The sequence below is a fragment of the Dipodomys merriami genome, unplaced genomic scaffold, assembly GCF_024711535.1.
Source record: "Dipodomys merriami isolate MVZ:Mamm:240054 unplaced genomic scaffold, mDipMer1.0.p SCAF_11, whole genome shotgun sequence".
Classification (NCBI taxonomy): domain Eukaryota; kingdom Metazoa; phylum Chordata; class Mammalia; order Rodentia; family Heteromyidae; genus Dipodomys; species Dipodomys merriami.
The window spans coordinates 13916709-13930057 of NW_027202382.1; the positions used below are offsets into that span (position 1 = coordinate 13916709).

At 41.5% G+C, this 13349-nt stretch overlaps 1 protein-coding gene across 4 annotated transcripts in view; it reads left to right on the plus strand.

The window, feature by feature from the left end:
* The window catches only part of Ubap1 (ubiquitin associated protein 1), a 50703-nt gene that overhangs the window by 31935 nt on the left and 5419 nt on the right, over window positions 1–13349 (plus strand). For all 4 annotated transcript variants that reach the window (XM_070008879.1, XM_070008910.1, XM_070008900.1 and 1 more), the window contains one exon: window positions 6351–7274. In XM_070008879.1, coding sequence (XP_069864980.1) covers window positions 6351–7274 — 924 coding nt within the window. The remainder of the gene's footprint in view (window positions 1–6350; window positions 7275–13349) is intronic.

Genomic DNA, 13349 nt, shown 5'->3' on the forward strand with positions numbered 1-13349 from the left:
TGCCACTTGAGCCATAGCGCCACTTCCGGCTTTTTTTTTTTTTCTGCTTATGTGGTGCTGAGGAATCGAACCCAGGGCGTTAAGCATGCAAGGCAAGCGCTCTACCACTGAGCCAACTTCTCAGCCCCAAGAATAATATTCTTAAAGAACTATTAAAAAATGTTTAGTGACCCACTGATCATTATTGAATGTAATGTAGAGACAACATTATGGCAAAGTATATTAGCTTGTTGCCTACAGGTTTCTCAAACTAGGTTACTAGCAGTTTATAGAACAGCTTTGTATATTACTTGCCTGCACCCAGCTTTCCCCATAAGCTCCTATTTTACCTGTAATACTCTTCTTTTTCTCACTGTATTAACAGCTGCCTCTCTGCTAAAATATATTTTATATTTTAGACTGTGCTTGAATGCCATCTCCTCAAGGGCCACTTAGCTCTTTGATCTTTAAGCTCAGTAGCTCAGTTATCTACAAAAGTATTGAATTGCTTATTAAAAGCAGCATATAGCCTCTTCCTTTTTGTACACATTTATTGTATGCCTACTTTGGAGAGGTACTCTGTGGGGTACTGAGGAGAGATGGAGAGATACATGCCTTAATAATAACTTGTCAAGATGCTTACAGTTTAGAAAATGTATAGTACTCAAGCATTTCTTCCTGTGACTTCAGAAGATACATACTTTTTTAAAAATAAACTTTCTGGAAAAGTTTTCTTTCTGGTTTATGTTAGTTTAAAAGGAATTCTGTTTTATTGTCCTCATTCTGTTTACTGTGGATAATCACAGTTTGAAAATTTTTTTTAATTTTAATTTTTAGTTTTTGGACAGTCGTGGGGCTTGAACTCTGGGCTTGGGCGCTGTCGCTGCATTCCAGCTCAAGGCTAGTGCTCTACCACTTGAGCCATAGTGCCACTCCTGGTTTTCTAGTGGTTAATTGGAGATAAGAGTCTCAAGGACTTCCTGCCCAGGCTGGCTTTGAACCACAATCCTCAGATCTCTACCTCCTGAGTAGCTAGGATTACAGGCTTGAGCCACCTGCACCCGGCTGAAATTTTTATTTTACTTTATTTATGTGTATGTGTGCACTAGTTCTGATGCTTGAACTCAGGGCCTGGGCACTAACCAGAGGTTTTTTTTTTTTTCCCTCAAGGCTAACACTTTACCACTTGAAACCACTTCTGGCTTTTTGGTGGTTAATTGGAGATAAGAGTCTCATGGACATTTACTGCCCAGGCTGGCTTTGAACCTTGGTTCTTGGATCTCAGCCTTCTGAGTAGTTAGGATTACAGGTGTGAGCCATCTGAAAATTTTATTTAAAAAAATTTTATTGAGGGAAGTGGCGCTGTAGCTCAAGTGGTAGAGCGCTCGCCTTGAGCTGAAGAGCTGAGGGACAGCGCCCAGGCCCAGAGTTCAAGCCCCATGACCGACAAAAAAAAAAAAAAAACAATTTATTGAGATATAATTCACATGCCATGAGCTTACCTCTTAAAGCTATGTAGTGGTTATATTCAGAGAGTTGTGTAAACATTACTGCTGTATAATCCCAGAACATTTTTATTTCCCTAAAACAATTCATCCCCAGCCTCTGATAAACACTGGTCTACTTTCTGTATCTCTTGGACATACCGTGTAAATGAGATCTGAAAATATGGAATGTAGCCTTTGAGATTTAGCTTATTTCACCTAGCTTTTTTTTTTTTTTTTTTTTTTTTTAAATCATCAAACTAGACCCTAAGGTCTGACTTGTCCCCAGGAGCCAAATCTAGGCACTTATCTCACTAGACACTTCGAAGAAAAGAATGGTAAAGACTGGATGGAAAACACTTAGTTTTCTCAGTACGAACACACTCAAAGAAAGAAAGCAGTTAGTGACTTTAAGTCTGTCTTGAGGAGCTACCTACACTCTTGGGGCTAGGGATTGCATAGCTGGAGATTTGCTTAAGTCTTGGTCTGGTGATCATTATCTCAGAATTGGGCCCTATCAGTGCTGAGAAAGTTGCTGCTGCCAGGGGGAATAGTTTCAACTCTTGTCAAAAAGGGCTAGGGTGTTTAGATTAAGTGGTAATGAAAAGTTCAAACCTCAGTACTGCAAAACAAAAGCCAAAAAACCAAAAAACAAACAAACAAACCCACAAAACAACCAAAAGCAAAACTAATTTCAAGTCTTGTCAGAGATGTTTATTCATCAGACACTTTTTTCCTTAATTCAAAATGAATGCAAAAAAATGATATAGAAAAGGACAAGTCTAGGCTTTTATTCTGATTTAAATTGCCCCCTTGGACATCTTCAGGCCTCAGGGAAGAGTCAGTTCTTTTATTAAAATCAGCCTCTAAGTCCCTATTACTTTTTTTTTTTTTTTCTTCCTTTAGCTATGGGGCTTGAACTCTGGGCCTGTGCACTGTCCCTGAGCTTTTCAGCTCAAGGCTAGCGCTCTACCACTTGAGCCATATGCCACTTCCAGTTTTTTTCTGGTAGTTAATTGGAGATAAGAGTCTCAAGGACTTTCCTACCCGGGCTGGCTGTGAACTGTGATCCTCAGTTCTCACCCTCCTGAGTAGCTAGGATTACAGGCATGAGCCACCAGGGCCCAAGCCCTATTGCATTTTTAATGTTTATCCAATTGTATGAATGATTAGTATCTTGTTAATTTTTATGGTCTGAATAATACTGCATTGTATAGATATGCCACATTTTGCTATATTCATCAGTTAATATAATTTCTAGTTTTTCCACTTAGGAATAATGCCATTATAAATATTTCCCCCCTTGTGGACTGTGTTTTCTTTTGGAAATGATGGGTCTTATGATAGCTATGTTTAATAGTATGAAAAACAGACTATATTCCAAAGTGGCTAGTGTATAATTTTGCATTGCTATTAGTACTGCAAGAGTATTCTAATTTCTCCACAACCTTGCCAATTCTTTTTTTTTTTTTTTTTTTTCTTCTGTCGGTCATGGGCTTGAACTCTGGGCCTGGGTGCTGTCCCTCAGCTCTTCAGTTCAAGGCGAGTGCTCTACCTCTTGAGAGCCACAGTGCCAATTTCAGATTTTTCTGCTTATGTGGTGCTGAGGAATCCAACCCAGGGCCTCATGCATGCAAGGCAAGCACTCTACCACTGAGCCACCTTCCCAGCCCCATTTTCTGCTTTTTCTGTGTATATGGTACTGAGGAATCAAACCCAGTGCTTCATGCATTTGAGGCAAGCACTACACCACTAAGCCACAATCTCCACCCTGGTATTCCTTTTGTATATGGAGATTTCATTGAACTGTAAAAGATAGATTTACCTTATTAACTTTTCTTTGTTTTATTTGCCTGATTTTTTTAAATTGGTAGCTACACATAGTCATTACAATACTTATCTGTGTGTATAGTACTATTAGCAGTATGATTGACAACATCCCTAGCCTGGAGAATGTAGCTCAGTGGTAGAATATATACTTTGTATGCACAAGGTTCTGAACTTAATACCTAGTACAACACACACAAATTAGTAAGAACACACATAGGCACACACAAAAAGTTAAAATATAGCAAAAATAATTAGAAAATAAGATGATGACTTGGTGGATGCTGTAATGCAGGTAGGTCAGTAGACGCAGATGCTTGGTAGCTTGAGGTGGGAGGATCACTTGAGCTGAGATCAACTTGGCAACAAAGAGATCCCCCTCTGAAAACCAAAAACTGTGTTTTCTCATATTGTTCATTGCTTCATTTGATATATGCAGAAAATTTATTTTGAATTCCAAATTGTTGCCACTTCAGGTTTTGCAGGTGTTTCTTACTTAGTATGTGTAGCACTGATAAAGGCATATTATAGAAACCTAAAGCATCCACTCAGGCCAAAAGAGATCAAGGCTCTAACCTCTATTTCTATGTGGGCCAGGTGGAAGTAACTGCACAAAACAACTTTAAGCTTTCTTTGCCTGGAGAATTTGGCTGTGGAATTGATGTTGGTGCCTTCTGTAGCCAGAAAACAGACCTCGAGTCCTAGACAGTTTGATGTGTCTATAACTTGTTCACATTTGTCCTTGCATAATAATATAGACTCAGTTTTTTTTTTTTAGTTAATTGCATCTAGAGTCCAGAAAACTTCTATTGGATATAGTGGTGATGGCACTTAGTGTAGTAACAGTGTTTATAACAGATTCTGCTATCACTCTTATACACATTAGAATTGTCATACAATCGCTTTGTAGGGCTGGGAAGGTGGCTCAGTGGTAGAATGCTTGCCTTGCATGTATGAGACCCTGGGTTCGATTCCTCAGCACCACAGAAGCAGAAAAAGCTGGAAGTGGCAATGTGGCTCAAGTGGTAGAACGCTAGCCTTGAGCTGAAGAGCTGAGGGACAGCACCCAGGATCTGAGTTCTTGTAATCTTACAAGATTTCTTAAATTCTTCAAGGCAAATAATTAGTTTTTTGAATATATAACAAGGATTAAAATACTTGGCCCCCTGTTTTAATCTATTTTGTGTTTCTATAATAAAGGAGGCTGAGTGCTTTGTATAGAAAAAGTTTATTTGCTTACAGTTTTATTGGCTGAAAGTTCAAGACTGGGTGGCTCCATCTCTTCAGCCCCTGTTGGCCATCTGGCTTACGTCATACCATGTTGAAAAAGTGGAAAGGGAATGCGTGCATGTAGAAGGAGCACATGTGCAAGAAAGGAGAGATTGCCTGGTTCACCAGGAAATGAGTGATTCTGAACAAGTGCCAGTCTTTTCTTTCTTTTTAAATTAACATTTTTATTGTCATTTTGTGACAGGATCTCAGGTTATAGACCAGGATGGCTTTGAATTCATGATTCTCTTGCTTCAGCCTCCTAAGTGCTATTATTATAGTTGTGTGTCAGCACACCTGGCTTAGATTCTCTTTAAACAAGAACCTCTAAGAAAGGCATTAATCCCTCTTAAGGTCTAATCACTTCCCATTAAGCCATCCTTCCTTCCCTTCTTTTCTACTCCTTTTCTTTCCTTTCTCCCTCCTCCTTCTCTCCTTTTTTTTTTTTTTTTGTCATTTGTAGGGCTTGAACTCAGGTTTGGGGCACTGTCCCTGAGCTTTTCCCCCTGAACTACATTACACTTCCAGTTTTTTGGTGGTTATTTGGAAATAAGAGTCTCATGGACTTTTCCTGCCTAGGCAGGCTTTGAACTGTGGTCCTCAGATCTCAGCTTCCTGAGTTACTAGTCTTACAGGCATGAGCCAGCCACCAGTGCCTAGCTTTTCCCTCTCTTTTTTTTTTTTTTGCTGGTCGTGGGACTTGAACTCTGGGCCTGGGCACTGTCCCTGCGTTCTTCAGCTCAAGGCAAGCGCTCTACCACTTGAGCCACAGCGCCACTTCCGGTTTTCTAGTGGTTTATTGGAGATAAGAGTCTCACGGACTTTCCTGCCCGGGCTGGCTTTGAACCTCGATCCTCAGATCTCAGCCTCCTGAGTAGCTAGGATTACAGGCGTGAGCCACCGGTGCCTGGCTCAGGATTTCTTAATAAGATTCTTGCATTTTGAGTGCAACCTACTCATTATAATCTAAGTATATGTGTAGAGAATCTAGTGAGACTGCCTATGTTGAAATCCATGCTCTAGAACTTACCAGCTTTGACTTTGTGCATAGCCTTTGTAGTACGGGTAATAGTTACAATTTCGGGGTTGAGAAAATCTAGAGAAAGTCATAGAAATCATAGAAAATCATCCTGGGCTGGGAATATAGCTCAGTGCAGAGCTTGCTTACCATGTGTGAAGTCCTGGGTTTCACCCCAATACCACACACACACACACACACACACGCACGCACGCACGCACGCGCGCGCGCGCGCACGCACGCACGCACACACACACACGCGCACACACGCACGCACGCGCACACACACGAGACCTAAAGAGGGTCTAACTGGATTGTTGTCTAAAGTGGATTGTGATGTTGGAAAAATGGTAGAGATGACAGGTTAAAGCTACATGTGATTACATGTGTCCTCTATCAGATGACTGGTAAAGACAAATGGTGTAAGATTTTGGAAAGACTTCATAACATAAGTGGCTAAAGCTTCCTGGTTGAGCCAAGAGTAATTCTAGGGAGGAAAATGGCCCAAGGGAAGAGAAGTGAAGGAAGTGGCAAAGTTCCTTTTCCTACTCCATAGGATTAGCCTTGGTGGGACCTCTTTCTACTTAATTTCTATAGGTAATCTGGGAGCATAGTTTGGTTAAACTACCGAGGCCTCGTTCTTCTTGAGGATCACCCCACCTGCCTTAAATGTTGTCTGGCCACCTCTCTTGTGTAGGAGTGAGGAAGGAGTGAATTGGGTGGGCAAAGGGCAGCCACCTCAATTCACACCTTTCTCTGCTATATCTTTGCAGTATGACTTCTCCTTGGAAAAGAAAACCATTGAGTGGGCTGAAGATATTAAGAAAATCCAAGAAGCCCAGCAAGAAGCAGAGCATAAGGCCGAGGAAGCAGAAGCTAAAGTGAATTCTAAGAGTGGCCCAGAGGGCGATAGCAAAATGAGCTTCCCCAAGACTCACAGTGCAGCCACAAAGCCACCTCCTATTAATCCCATCCTTGCCAGCTTGCAGCACAACAGCATCCTCACTCCAACTCGGGTCAGCAGTAGTGCCACAAAACAGAAAGTTCTCAGCCCACCCCACACAAAGGCAGATTTCAATCCTGCTGACTTCGAGTGCGAAGAGGACCCATTTGAAAATCTGGAGTTAAAAACTATTGATGAGAAAGAAGAGCTGAGAAACATTCTGGTAGGAACCACTGGACCTATTATGGCCCAGATCTTGGACAATAACTTGCCTAGAGGAGGCTCTGGGTCTGTGTTACAGGATGAGGAGGTGTTGGCATCTTTGGAGCGGGCAACCTTAGATTTCAAGCCTCTTCATAAACCCAATGGCTTTATAACGTTACCACAGTTGGGCAACTGTGAAAAGATATCGCTGTCTTCCAAAGTGTCCCTACCCCCTATCCCTGCAGTAAGCAATATCAAATCTCTGTCCTTCCCCAAACTTGACTCTGATGACAGCAGTCAGACGACAGTCAAACTGGCCAGCACTTTCCATAGCACATCCTGCCTCCGCAGTGGCACATCCTGGAATTCCCTAAAGCCTTCTACCCAAAGCAGTGCCAGTGAGCTCAATGGGGACCATACTCTTGGGCTTTCAGCTTTGAACTTGGACAGTGGTACAGATGTGCCAACCCTGACATCCTCCCAGATGCCTTCCCTGTCTGTCTTGTCTATGTACACAGAAGAATCATCACCTCCAAATACTGGTTCCACAGTAAGTCTTTGAAATTACTCCCCTAAGTTATAGTACCAAAGATTGCTTTTCCTGAGGACCAGGATTAAGTTTTAAACAGAGCCTAGTTAGATTGTGTACCTACTTATTGTGTGCTATCGACTGAACCCAGTGCCTTGCGTATGCTAGGCAAGTCCTCTACCACTGAACTACACATAACCTCTAGCCTAGGTTAGGGCATCCCTGATTCTTTTGGGGATTTTTCCTCTGTAAAGATAAAGGAATAAATAATGGGAATCCTTTGAATGGCATTTCTAGTCTTTATTATTATTTTTTCTTTTGTTGGTTGTGGGGCTTGAACTGTGGACTTGGGTGCGGTCCTTGTGTTCTTCAGCTCAAGGCGAGCACTCTACCACTTGAGCCACAGTGCCACTTCCAGTTTTCTGGTGGTTTTATTGGAGATAAGAGTCTCAAGAACTTTCCTGCCCAGGCTGGCTTTGAACCTCAGTCCTCAGATCTCAGCCTCCTGAGAAGCTAGGATTACAGGCATGAACCACTAGCATATAGCTATTATTTTGTTTTTATGTGCTGCCATGTTCTAGGGCTTTTTTCCTTTTTAATTTTGTGTGTATGTGTATGCTTGTCCTGAGGCTTGAACTCCTCAGGGCTTGGACACTGTCCTTGAGCTTTTTTTTTTTTTTTCTTTCTTTCTTTCTTTTGTTGGTTATGGGGTTTGAACTCAGGGCCTGGGCACTATTCCTGAGCTCTTTTTTGTTCAAGGCTAGCGCTCTACCACTTTGAGCCACAGAGCCACTTCTGGTTTTCTGGTGGCTAATTGGAGATGAGTTGTACTTACAGACTTTCCTGAGCTGGCTTTGAACCTCGATTCTCAGATCTCAGCCTCCTGAGTAGCTAGGATTACAGATGTGAGCCAATGGCACCCAGCTTACCTTGATTTTTGCTAAGACTAGCATTCTACCACTTGAGCTACAGCTCCACTTCTGGAGTATCATGGGCTTTTCCTGCTCAGGCTGGTTTCGAACTACGATCCTCAGATCTCAACCTCTGGAGTAGCTAGGATTATGGTGTGAGCCACTAGCTCCTGGCTTTTTAAAGTTTTTGTTTGGTAACAAGGTCTAGTTAGATAACCTGCTTTCCTGACTACCTCCCAAATGCTGGGATTGTAGGTTTGAGCCACAATGCATGGCTGTATTTAATTTTTTTCCAATTATTTTTTTTCTTTCTTTTAAACCTGCCCTGGTGCTCCTTGTAACTTCTTCCTGCTTCCTTATCTTCATGTTGTTGTGCATTGAGTATGGTTTTTTTTTTGGGGGGGGGGCTGGGGTTAGTCATGGGGCTTGAACTCTGGGCCTGGGCACTGTCTGTCCCTGAGCTCTTCAGCTCAAGGCAAGTGCTCTACCACTTGAGCCACAGTGTTGCCATTTCCCTGCGTATAGTTTTTAAATCAAAGTTTGGCTAACTTGGAGTTAGATTTCTTCAGACTGGGTGGTTCCTTAGTGATTGGTAGGTAATTTGTGTTTGAAGTTGAAGGATGAAGTAGAAAGCTGTCATTTAAAAATCTGCACATTTTAGCCAGGCATGGTAGCCAAAGTCTGTAATCCTAAATACTTGTGAGGTATAGAGATCAGAGGATCACAATTGAAGGTAACCTCAGGTACAAAAATTAAGACTGCATCTCGACCAATGGATGGGCACAGTGGTCACATCTGCTATCCCAGCTATGGGGGAAGCACGCACTGTGAGTACAGTGTTCTGTGCTTGTCATCCTGTGACACGGAGAAGCACAGTAGGAGGGGATCATAGCCCAGACCAATCCAAGCATAAATTGAGACTCTAGGTAAAAAGGGCCTGGACATGTGATGGGAGAGTGCCTGCTTGGCAAGTATAGCCCTGTGCTCAATCCTTAGTACGCAAAAAGTTAGCATTTTTTACATTTTAGTCATATAGTTATTTTTTAATCCTGTCACCATGAACATTTGTTAAGATTTGTACAGTCTTCTTCCTAGGGAGGGAGGGGGATGGTTGTCCTGAAGACTCAGATTTAATGTAGAGAGCTGGCTCAATAAGAAAATTACAGCTTTCTTGAAGAAAATCTGATTTTGGCACCAAAAACCCTTGAAGATTCATTGAGGTTCCTCTCCTTAACACAGCGTGAGCTTAGCTATTGATGTGGTTATTTCAGCAGTATAGATAAAACATTAATGCATCCTAGAATGTAAACATAGAAGCCCAAGAACCTTTTAACACGCCAGCTCATAGATTTGGTTTTTTTTTTTTATGACTAAACACGTCAAGACACTGTTTAGAATCAGAGAGGAGCTTAATTGTACTGGTACTTAATTGTATTGTCTATCAGAGACCATAACAAGGCTGCTATTAGCCCGCTGAAAGATGAAACTTTGGTCTGATTTACAAGGGCAAGGTCCCTGCAGCTGCAGTAGCATTCTTGGTAAATGATTGTGTGAGTGTTGCCATTGTTGGAGAGCTTCATGCTTGAACTCTGAGCCTGGGCGCTGTCCTTGAGCTCTTCAGCTCAAGGCAAGCATTCTATCACTTGAGCAACAGTACCACTTCTGGTTTTCTGGTGGTTAAGTGGAGATGAAAGTCTCACGGACTTTCCTGCCAGGGCTGGCTTTGAAACTCTATCCTCAGATGTCAACCTCCTGAATAGCTAGGATTATAGGCGTGAGCCACCAGTGCTGGGCTGCTTCTGGCTTTCTATAAACTTCTTGTACCTCTTTCCAGATAAACTTGAAGAGTGTAGAGTGTAGGTTTCATCCTAATTTTTCCTGGTCCGTTGTTAAGGTCAGCATTATACTCCTGCTTTAGATAAAAGCATCCTGGAAAGATAAGGGATCCTCAACCAATACATCATGTCATTCTCGACGTCCCATTCCCTCCCCCCACCCCCATTTAAAGTAATTGAGACATTTGTGATTAAAAAAAATTATTGGGGATTGAGCCCAAGGTCTCACATATGCTAGGATAAATGCTATACCACTTCAGCTATGCTTCTAGCTCTTTTGTTTGCATTTTGTTTTGTTTTAGAGACAAGATCTTTACCTCTATCTGATCTGAGCTGGCCTTGACTTCATGATTCTCCTTTCTCCTTAGTAGCTGGGATTACATCATCTTGAGAAGAAAAATGCTTTTTTAAAAAAATTTAGTTAGTACTGGAGTTGGAACTCAGGGCCTGAACCTCACTCAGCTTGCTTGCTTGGCTGGCATCACTGTAGACACATCACCAGTTTAGCCCTTTCTGGTTATTTTGAAATGGGCCTCTTGGACTTTACTGACTGGGCTGGCTTCAAACTTTGATCCTCTGGATCTCAGCTTCCTTACTAAGTAGCTAGGATTACAGGCATGAGCCACCTACACGTGGCTTTCATGAAGCTCTTTGCGATGAAGTAAGTGAGGGACGTTAAGGGGAAAAGTAAGGATTGTCTGTGTTGGTCAGGCAGGCTTTGAACTGCTGGACTTAATTGATCATCGTGCTCAAACTCCCAAGAAGCTGGCACTATACGTATGTATCTGTGCCTGGCTCTTTGTTAAGTTATATTCATTGTTTTGTTTTTTTAAGGCAGGGACACACTATGTAGGAGTCTGCTAACTCATAATCTTTTTCTGCTTTAGCCTACACTTGGCTTTTCTATTTCTGAATAAAACGTTTATATCATCTTTTACTAAAGATACCATATTTAGATAATTTATTCTTCCTGTTAAGATATATCCAGCTCTTCCTGCAGCCTCTCATCTTCTACCACATTGATATACAAGATTTGGATACATGTACATAATAATGTAAATTACTTTTTTGTTGTTTTTTTGAGGCAGGGTATTGCTATGTAGAACTCATGTTGCTGGTTAGCCCAGGCTGGCCTCCAACTAGCAATGTTCTTGCCTCAAACTCCAGGAGTGCTGAGATTATAGTTGTGTGCCAACCATACCTACCGCTTTTTCCTTTTTTTTCATTTGTTGATTTGAATCTCATTTTAAAAAAACTCTAAATTTTCTGCCTCCTGTTATGGTAGGTGAGGGTGTGATGGGAGAGTATCTTGTCTGATGCTTTTACTTTATCCCAATAATGCCTGGTGCTTCCAATGTCTGGCTCTAAGGCATCTGAGTGATTTAAGACTCTTTCCACTTGCTTACTTACTGCTTTTGATAGTTAACATTCCTCTATGCACTTTCCACATTTTAAGATCTCAAATTTTATTGTCTTTGCTTTTACTTTTTCTTCTTAGACACTAAAGGTAAATATAATTTTAGTTCTCAATATTTATTTTAGTGGCTTTTGGGAGAGACACTAAATATCTCTCAATTTGCTCTACTAAATGAAATTCCCCTTATGAAAGTCCTAATAGGCTTCCACTTACTTGATTGCCCTGTTGAAGTGTTAAGCCCAAAGCCAAACTCTAGGGAATTAGAAATGTACAGGATATGGTAACTTACATTAATACTACGCCAGCAATGTTGACCAGAGTGTTTCAGTAAGGTAGTAATGCGGGTGGGAACGTGTCTGCAGTGTTCCAAGTGTTCACGTATCAGAGGGGTGGGGTGGAGTAAAGGCAGCTGGGAAGATTTGGCAGAACTGTCTTAATAGAAGTAGGGCTTGGAGACTGCCTAGGAATACAAAGACTGTGACCTTTAAGGCTTAGTACCCAAACTCTTTAGAAGTTTTGAAACTCTGGTATATCCTCCTAAAAACTTTGCTTCGGGCTGGGAAAGTGGCTCAGTGGTAGAGTGCTTGCCTTTCTTTTTTTTTTTTTTAAATTTAATTTTATTTTATTTGTGAACATACTGTACAGAGGGGTTACAATTACATGGGCAGGATAATGCGTACATTTCTTACCAAGCATTGCAGCCTCCTCCTTTGGTTTACCCTTCACATCCCTTCCCAGCCTCCCCCCTCCCCCCCAATCCCAGTCCTTCTCCTCCCTCCCCCCCCCCCCCCCCCCCGCACCGACGTTGTAAAGCTCGTGAGTGCTTGCCTTTCATACATGAAGCCCTGGGTTCCATTCCTCAGCACCACATAAGCAGAAAAAGCTGAAGTGGCACTGTGGCTCAACTGGTAGAGCACTAGCCTTGAGCTGAAGAGCTGAGGGACAGCTCCCAGGACCAGAATTCAGGCCCCACGACCAACCTTCCCCCCCCCCCCCAAAAAAAAAAAAAAAACTTTGCTTGCCCTCAAACACTAATATTGGGAAAGATTCCTTAATAGTCATTTTCTACATTTTTTTGTTCATTCTTAGTTTATATTTTAACCATTGGATATGAAAAATCCATGTTATGCTGAAGTCAATTCTTATCCTCCAATATTAATGTTTTACCTTTGTATTTAAAAAAAAATGACAAAGAGCTGCTCTGAATGCAGTAATGTTATTTAAAAAAATTTATCTGGGACTGAAGGTATACAGGTCAATAGCGTGCATAAGGTCCTGGATTCCTAGCACCACACATAAATAGTTGTATCTATATTAATCATGTGTACCTCAACCTTCATTTAATGTCATTTATTTACTTTTTGAGACAGGGCCTTACTATATAGCCTAGGCTAGCCTTGACCATGGCATCTTCCTGCATAAACCCCCAGAGTGCTAGGATTACAGGTGTGAACCATCATGCTTACCCTAAATGCATTTTTAAATGACTATCTAATAACAGTCATACTTTATGTTGAATATTTAGGTTATCTCTAATATTTACTGAAGGTGATGCTGGAATATATCTAGATAAATATATAGATATATTTATATACAAATATATATACATATACTTGTAAAGATTCATACTAACATGAATATACAAATGTGTGTGTCAAAAATCTGATGAGTCAGGTGCCAGTGGCTCACACCTGTAATCCTAGCTACTCAGGAGGCTGAGATATGAGGATTCTGGTTCAAAGCCAGGAAAGTCCGTGAGACTCTTATCTCCAATTAACCACTAGAAAACCGGAGGTGGCACTGTGGCTCAAGTAGTAGAGCTCTCACCTTGCACTGAAGAGCGTAGGCCCAGAGTTCAAGCCCCATGACCCACTCCTACCCCTCTAAAAAAAAAAAATCTCTAATGGTACTAGTATTTGAACACAGGGCCTCA